Raw genomic sequence first — 7997 nt, 5'->3', positions numbered from 1 at the left:
AAAATGTAGATTGTCTCAAAGTGTTTCAAGTATCATACTAGTTACAGCGCTGTACAGATCTGTCTATATAGTAACTTTAGCTCCTTATCTCAGAATGTCCTGAAGAAAGCTCGGAAAAAATAGCATTACTAAATGGGAGGAAAAATACAGAAGAGTTGAAATCTAGGATGCTGGGACTGAGAATGTTTGTTTAGCAAAGCAGAGTAAGAATCTGGCAGCTTATTTTCATGCTAAAATAGTCTTCAGGAAAGAAGCTTGGAGTGTTTCAGCATATTCCCCAAGCTATGTGACAAAAGCAGAGCATTCTTTGTTTCTGTTATCAGGTGTCCATTTGCGGAAGCAGCATTCCTACATTGAGCAGGGCAAGAAGTGCCGTTACTGTGATGCTGTGTTCCATGAGCGATATGCACTCATCCAGCATCAGAAATCTCACAAGAATGAAAAGCGCTTCAAGTGTGACCAGTGTGACTATGCATGTCGACAGGTGAGGAAATGGAGTGAAAACTGTTGGTTATACAAAATCATTAAATGAGACTGCTGAGGCCTTCTTCCCTTTCTACTGATAACTTGTTCTTTGGCTTTTCCTAGGAGCGGCACATGATCATGCACAAGCGAACCCACACTGGAGAAAAGCCTTACGCCTGTAGCCATTGTGATAAAACTTTCCGTCAGAAGCAGCTGCTTGACATGCACTTCAAGCGCTACCATGACCCAAACTTTGTCCCGGCTGCCTTTGTCTGTTCCAAGTGTGGCAAAACATTCACACGCCGTGTAAGTTCATTTTTAGGCCTGTGGGATATACTTTGTTTCAGTAGAACCCTCAAATCTGTAAACTGGCGTGAGATGAAAAAGAGTAGCTCAGGCAGATGACCACTAACAAGGAAAAGAATGCCTGTGAGCACATGCTTAGAGTATGTTACCACTACCAGGACCAAGGTCTCAAGTACTTCATGCAAAAAATCACACTTTGCAAGTGCTCTTTTCCAGCAGTCTAATAGGGCGAAGGAGTTTTTTATTGCTATTTGTAAGAAATGCAGGAGACAAAAAATCTATGCTAATCTTCTGCTGATTTCTCAGATATCAAGTAGTAGATGTCTATCCCTAGTGCAATTGATCCAGAGTTGTTACATGGAGTACTGAGGCACAGATGTATAAAATAAGGTTTTGAATACAGCTCCTGACTGTTTACCTGTCAGTAGTTTGATGGTAACAACCCTAGGCCAGCCTGAATAGAGATTATTCTGCGAAAAAACAATATTCTGCTAGAAATGTATCCCATTAAATATGTGAACTGTTAGAAGCACTTCAAAATTTAATGAATTTGTTTTGCTCCATTAGTCCACAGAAAGTGTTTTGGAAGCCAAGAATGGAAATCTGGCTGTATTAGATCCTGGAGTGTATGCTTTCCTCACCTTTGGGTAGATTTTTCAGGAAAGTTTTCTTAGTACACTTTGCTTATCAGCACTGGCTGAGAGAATGTAACTTGCCCATGGTCAAGCAGGGATTCAAACCCTGGTCTCCAGAGTCCAACGTCCAAACCATTACATCACACTGGCTCTCCATTGGATTGTGTTGATGTCTAATATTTGCTTTCCTTCCTCTAATCAGAACACTATGGCCAGACATGCGGATAACTGCACAGGACCTGGTGGTGTAGAAGGAGAAAATGGAGGGGAACCCAAGAAGGGGAAACGCGGTCGAAAGAGAAAGATGCGCTCCAAGAAGGAGGACTCCTCTGACAGTGGTAAGAAATGTGCAAATCATCTGGGAGATCCTAACTTTACATTTGAGCTTGCAAATCATTGCAGGTGCGCTATTGCATACTACATGGTTTACCTCCCCAACCTTGCACTTAGTTCAGAACAAGGACCTTGCTATTGGCCAAGAATTATGGCTGAATTATGGAAAATCCATCCACACTACAAATCTAAAATTAACTATTTCTACAAACTATACAAACTAACCACTGCAATAACAAGCGGGAAAGGAGAAACAAGAATGACTCCTAACTTGCCAGCTAACAGCTGTAATTATTAAATTATTCTGTTTCATACACACACATATCAACCAGTCGTCTTGTGAGAGAATAGCTGGGTCTTTCCACTTTGGTACATAAAATATTCTAGCAGCTGTAACCATATATACGACAGTTCGCCCATGTTTCTTCACCTTCTGTTCATCCATCAAGTCCAATAGAAAAAAATTCTGGTTTCTATTAAAATTTATGCTAATTGGCTTAGTTATGCTTCTTTGGCTCACTTAGTCTCAAAGGTGATATTGTAGTATACTTTACATACTGTTATTCCAGACTAACATGGCTGTGTTTGAACACTGTACCTCTTCTGTATAAAATGTCATGGTGTGAGATTCATAAAGACATTTTAGGCATAATCTCATTGTACATTTCTTCCATATTCTTCACAGAGATATTCAGGTTATTTTCTTTTTGTTGTCTTCAGTTATAATTGTCCTGAATTTACTGATTTATTTCTCTATATTGAAGAGGAAAATGCTGAGCCGGAGTTGGATGAAATCGAAGAGGAGGATGAGGAGGAGACAGCAGTTGAAATAGAGGCTGAACCTGAAGTGGAACCTGTGGCTCCAGCACCACCACCAGCTAAGAAGCGAAGAGGAAGGCCACCAGGCAAAGCCAATCAACCAAAACAGCCCCCATGTAAGTGTTGGTTTCGGGGTGGGGATAGGAATGGAAAATGTTGCATGCCTTATTCAGGGGCTGGGTTTTATCAAAGTTGATAAGGGAGTGAGGAAGAAGTGAGAGCCCAGAATAAGATATAGAAACAAATTCAACGGGGAGTCATGAGGAAGGAAGAATAGCCCATCAGGTCATAGCAGAATTCTTGGCATCTTTTGCAACATGTTTTGCAAATACAGTATCTTCTGTATAAATCTAGAAACTTGGTGGGACAAAATATGCTAAACTCATAGGGAATTTGCACCAGATAATAAATCCTAGGTGAAACATTGTGTCAAGGGAATTCTTGCTCAATTTTCATCTGAAACTGAGTTTGTGTAATTTGATTAGTGGCCCCAAGACACATGAGCATCTTGATCGTGTGAATTATTCAACTGTTCATATTCTAGGATTGGAAACCCTAAACCTCTTAGGGTTCCTATTCTAGGAAGTGATGAAGAACATTTCTCCCTGTAGACAGAGTTGATGAAGATACTGGGAAGAGTTGTAGCTCTTTGCATGCTGATTTGAATACTGGTATCTCCAGGGTTGGGACTAGAAAAAGGCTTCAGTCCGAGATCCAAGACAGCCACTGACAGTCAATGTAGACAATACAGACTGTATTGTATGAGTACCAACACAACTGCAAATTGTCACAAAATTTGTTTGCTGTTAGTAAGACTGATAGAAGCAAACCAACTTCAAAACCACAATACTTAATGAATAATCAGAATTGGAGATTCAAGTTCAGACACTATACGTGTCTTGTTAATAACAAGATTGACCACTAAAACTGGGCCAGAGTTAGATGTTCCACCTTCCTTTGGTGATTTGAATTTACCCTTAGGCAGCCATCCTTAAAAAACATTTCCAAATGCAACTTAAAGAAGTGTGAGTAATACACATCAGTGTGCATTTTCTCTGATTTTGTGAGTAGGGCTCTATTTGCATGCCTAGGCTGACAGCCATTTTCCTTTCCCTGCAGTCAAGAAATGTATATTAGTGTGAAGAACCAAGGTCAGAAATCAGTTGAGCTTGGTCTCTTGGCAACTGTTAAATTTTAAGGAGGTCTTTACCAGATATTGCTGAACATTTATCAGTTACTATATTCTTCAGCCTCTTCTACACTCTCAAAAATTCAGTTTTACTGTGATTTCTGTGGAAGGGGTTGAGCTACTTGGAAATGTTATCCCATAAAGTTGTGACCTGTCCACATTCTCATTCCCTAGCAACAGCAATCATTCAGGTGGAAGACCAGAACACTGGTGCAATTGAAAACATTATAGTGGAAGTCAAGAAGGAGCCTGAAGCAGAGACTGTAGGAGCTGCAGCAGGAGCCCAGCCAGCTGCAGTGGAAGCGCCCAACGGAGACCTCACCCCAGAGATGATTCTGAGCATGATGGACCGGTGATGGAGGAACAGTTGTGCTCTGACTTAATCTGACCTGGGCTCTTTGGATGTGACTCAATCCCTATTTTGTTGTTCTTTTTACTTTATTTTTGGCTTTGGAAAATACATCATTTTTTACACCATTTTACAAAACAAGCCAGGAAGCAAAACTTCAAATGATGTTAGAAAGTGATTTGCCTAGAACACTCTCTGTTTAATGTTAGCCTAACCGGATCATGGAACATGGGGCAATTTTTAAGTCTTCAAGGGTCGCCAGCAAGTCTGTCAATCCAGTTAGCTCTGAACGGCGTAGTGACAGGCCATGGACAACCTTCACACATACAATGTCAGGGGGAAGCAGAGGCCCAGTCTCCAGTCTCCACCAACTGCTCTGGATCTGCTTGCACGTTCCTTGAAGCCCTCTAGCCTCGTTTCTCACTATAGAGATTTTTAATTGTAAATGCAGACTCGGGAGAGTTGTAAAACTTTTATTGCATTTTGGTTTTGCCTTTTTCTCTTCATCCCTCTCCTCACTGGCTCCCTGTCAGCACTATAGGTTCAGCATGCTCCAGCTGGTGTCTCTTTCCAGTTGCTTTGCTTTCTGCAGGGCATCTCTGTAATGATCAAGCTTGTAAATAACTCTTTTTTTACATTTTAATCTTTTTTCCCATTTGATTAAGAGGTTTGAAGGGTGGGGAGGGGAAAATGCAGTTTAAAAAAAAAGAAAGCCCTGTTGTTTTAAACTATTGCAAAATGAAATTATGCAGGAATTGGTATAGATATACTGGGAATTTATCAAGTTGGTGGAATAATGCTACCCAAGTGTTAGAAAATCCACATCCTAACTCGGTTTCTAAGGACATGGACATGGTCTTGTAATGTGTCATTTAAACTCTCTTCTTGAGTTTCACATTTTCACAGCTCTTGCTTTTCTTTGCTTTCATTTTTTGTGTTTATTAATTCTGTGTTAAAAGCCAAGGTGTTAATTTGTAATAGGGCTTCCATGCCCTGGAAACCTAGGGCAGGAAATTTTACTAGGTCAGTAATTATAAGATTTGGGATCTTTAATTAAAAAGAGAAAAAAATAATAATAATGTGAAATACAAAAATGATGCCTGTATATGAACCATCACATGTTCAAAATGCGTAAGCTTTTTATAGAGCCTCAGTCTTGCTGATTTCAAAAAACCTTTCTTCTATGTATCGCTTTTAAGAGAGCTATCAGGTTAGCTATCCGATTCTAGGTTGATGCATTTTTGTACTTAGCTGTACTGTGTGATATTTTTCATTATTTTAGGAAACCAACATGAAATACAATGTTATAAAGTACATAAGGGGGTTTGGACTCTGGGAAGGAGAATATACTGCTGTACAGCTAATAAATAATAATGATTATTCTGTGTGTGTGCTTTCTGCCTCTTCAAAACCTCCTGTAACTTGTGTGAACATCCAAATGGAGAAGGCTTAAGAAGGGTTCCTCATTATTGTATCATCCAACTTTAATTGCATTGTTAGGCAGAACATGTGTTGTACAAGGGAGGCCAAGGTATATCTCCCAACAAAAGATTCATATTGTATGGAAGTGTTCTTGTTGAATGTTACGCATGCCAAAGCCAGAGCCACAGAAGGAATAATTATTCTGTTTTCCTGTGTTGCTTATAATGGGTTCCTTGCTTGTTCTCTTTTGAGTCTTCTGTTGCTATATCCTTAGTTTATGTCCACATTCATTCAAGTAACCAAAGAAAAAAAATTGAAGAAATTTGGTTTTCTTTAGAAATCTAGAACATTTTAAAAAAGCAAATGAAAGTCATGTTACATACGATCTATCTTCTAGTTATCCTGAATCCTGTTCACCTCAAGTATACTTTTCCTCTAACTGTTATTAGGAATCCATATCAGGCTCAAACTGGATAAGTTTTTTCACTGGTAATATCAGTTGTCTTCTGAAATACCATCAGTAGAGTACCTTCCAATCCTTTGTGGTCTCTTGATTCAGACAAATGGGATGCCTGTGCCTATGCAGTGCCTCATTCAGAACATGCTAATGCATTTTGAAGCTGCCTTAAGAAAACCATGTTTGCATCATGGATTGAGAGATTCCTTGGATTCATACTTTGTTGGCATTGGATCTAGAGCCACCCTGGCCCTCTGTCTTAATTTGTCTTAATTATTCATGGTTTGGTGAGCCTCAGTGGCATCACCTGGTACAGTAACTAGCAAAATTTAAAGTATAACTTGAAACAAATACATTTCTATACCACTTGGATTCAGAAGTCCCAGTTTTTCTTGCTCACTTGGCTCTTCTGGGCTCCTGTCATCTGCTGGGCCGGTTTCATTCAATGTTGTTTAGTCTTTGGATAGGTCCAAGAACAAGCAAAACAAGCTATCCCACTATATTTTCTGTATTGTGAGCTACAGCATTGTAGCTGCAACAGGGGAGCCATGAAGAGTAGCCTGTGGACTGGGACTTCAACCAAGGTAAAACAATGTTGTTGTTCTTAAACTTGGACTGAATTTGCTTGTTTTACCTCTACATCACCAAAATGTTCCTTGATGGAAAACATGGAGACTTCTTGAGGAATCCATTGTTCTCTGCCTACAAAGAGGCCCGGGACCTCACTGGAATGGAGACATGTTGGATTGCAAAAGAGGGGTCCCTGTTGAATCATAGAATAATAGAGACCCCAAGGGCCATCTAGTCCAACCCCCTGCTGTGCAGGAACTCTCAATCAAAGCATCCCTGACAGATGGCCATCCAGCCTCTGTTTAAAGACCTCCAAGGAAGGAGACCCCACTAGACTCCGAGGGACTTTGTTACACTGACAAAAAGCCCTTACTGTCAGGAAGTTCCTCCTAATGTTAACGTAGAATCTTCCTATAGCTTGCATCCATTGTTCCAGGTCCTATTTTCTGGAGCAGAAGAAAACCAGCTTGCACCATCCTCAATATGACATCCCTTCAAATATATCACCTCTTACCAGTCTCTTCTCAAGACTAAGCATACCCAGTTCCTTAAGTCTCTTCTCATAAGGCATGGTTTCTAGACCCTTCACCATTTTGGTTGCCTTCCTTTGGACACACTCCAGTTTCTCAAGATCCTTTTTAAATTGTGCCCTGAACTAGGTTTCTTTTTTGTTGTACAGGAATCTGTCTCTGCTCTTATCCTGTTAAATCTGCATCTGGTACAGGCTGAGTCTCCCCTATCCAGAAATCTGAAATATCCTGAAATCCCAAATCATCCACATCAGTGGCTGAGATAGTGACACCTTTGCTTTTTAATGGTTCATGCACAAAATCATTGAACGTATTGTGCATAAACTTACCTCCAGGCTATTTGTCTCAGGTGTATATGAAACACAAATGGATTATGCTTAGACTTCGGATCCCAAACCTATTATGTATATGCAAACATTCCAAAATCTGAAAAACTGAAATCCAAAACACTTCTCGTCTCAAGCATTTCATGAGCAAGACTCAATTTCTGCTAAAGCCCAGGAATACATCTGCATTGTTAACTGAATTATACATGTAATGGCTTGAATTATGCGTAATGATAAACCTGCTTTTTCTCATACTGTAGAAATAATGCAGTTTAACACCACTTTATGTGCTCATCGAAAGGAATCCTGGGATTTGTTTTGACTGCTCTTTTTTGAGGTGCAGGAACATATCTCCGTTCTTATCATGTCTTTAGCCTTCTCTGCCAAAGCACACTGGTGCCTGAGCAAACGACAAATCCCAGGATTTTGTACAATGGAGCCATGGCTGTGGTGTCAAACTATATTATTATTTCTACAGTGTAGATGCACCCTTAGTGATAGGCCCTGAAATGTGGCACATCGATACGATGAGGCATCTTCTTTGGGAATGATGCCCATGTGGTTACCCGACTTGATGCCAGTTTCATTTCAGTGGG

General features: G+C 40.1%; 1 protein-coding gene across 5 annotated transcripts in view; it reads left to right on the top strand.

Moving 5' to 3' along the window:
• The window catches only part of CTCF (CCCTC-binding factor), a 22102-nt gene extending 16626 nt beyond the window's left edge, over positions 1–5476 (top strand). For all 5 annotated transcript variants that reach the window (XM_042437713.1, XM_042437712.1, XM_042437714.1 and 2 more), the window contains 5 exons: positions 324–484; positions 589–771; positions 1609–1744; positions 2504–2674; positions 3922–5476. In XM_042437713.1, coding sequence (XP_042293647.1) covers positions 324–484; positions 589–771; positions 1609–1744; positions 2504–2674; positions 3922–4103 — 833 coding nt within the window. In that variant the 3' untranslated portion in view covers positions 4104–5476. The remainder of the gene's footprint in view (positions 1–323; positions 485–588; positions 772–1608; positions 1745–2503; positions 2675–3921) is intronic.
• Positions 5477–7997: the final 2521 nt, after the last annotated feature.

The sequence above is a fragment of the Sceloporus undulatus genome, chromosome 8, assembly GCF_019175285.1.
Source record: "Sceloporus undulatus isolate JIND9_A2432 ecotype Alabama chromosome 8, SceUnd_v1.1, whole genome shotgun sequence".
NCBI lineage: Eukaryota > Metazoa > Chordata > Lepidosauria > Squamata > Phrynosomatidae > Sceloporus > Sceloporus undulatus.
Note: the sequence above shows the minus strand (reverse complement) of the source record. Positions and strands in the feature narration are given on the sequence as shown.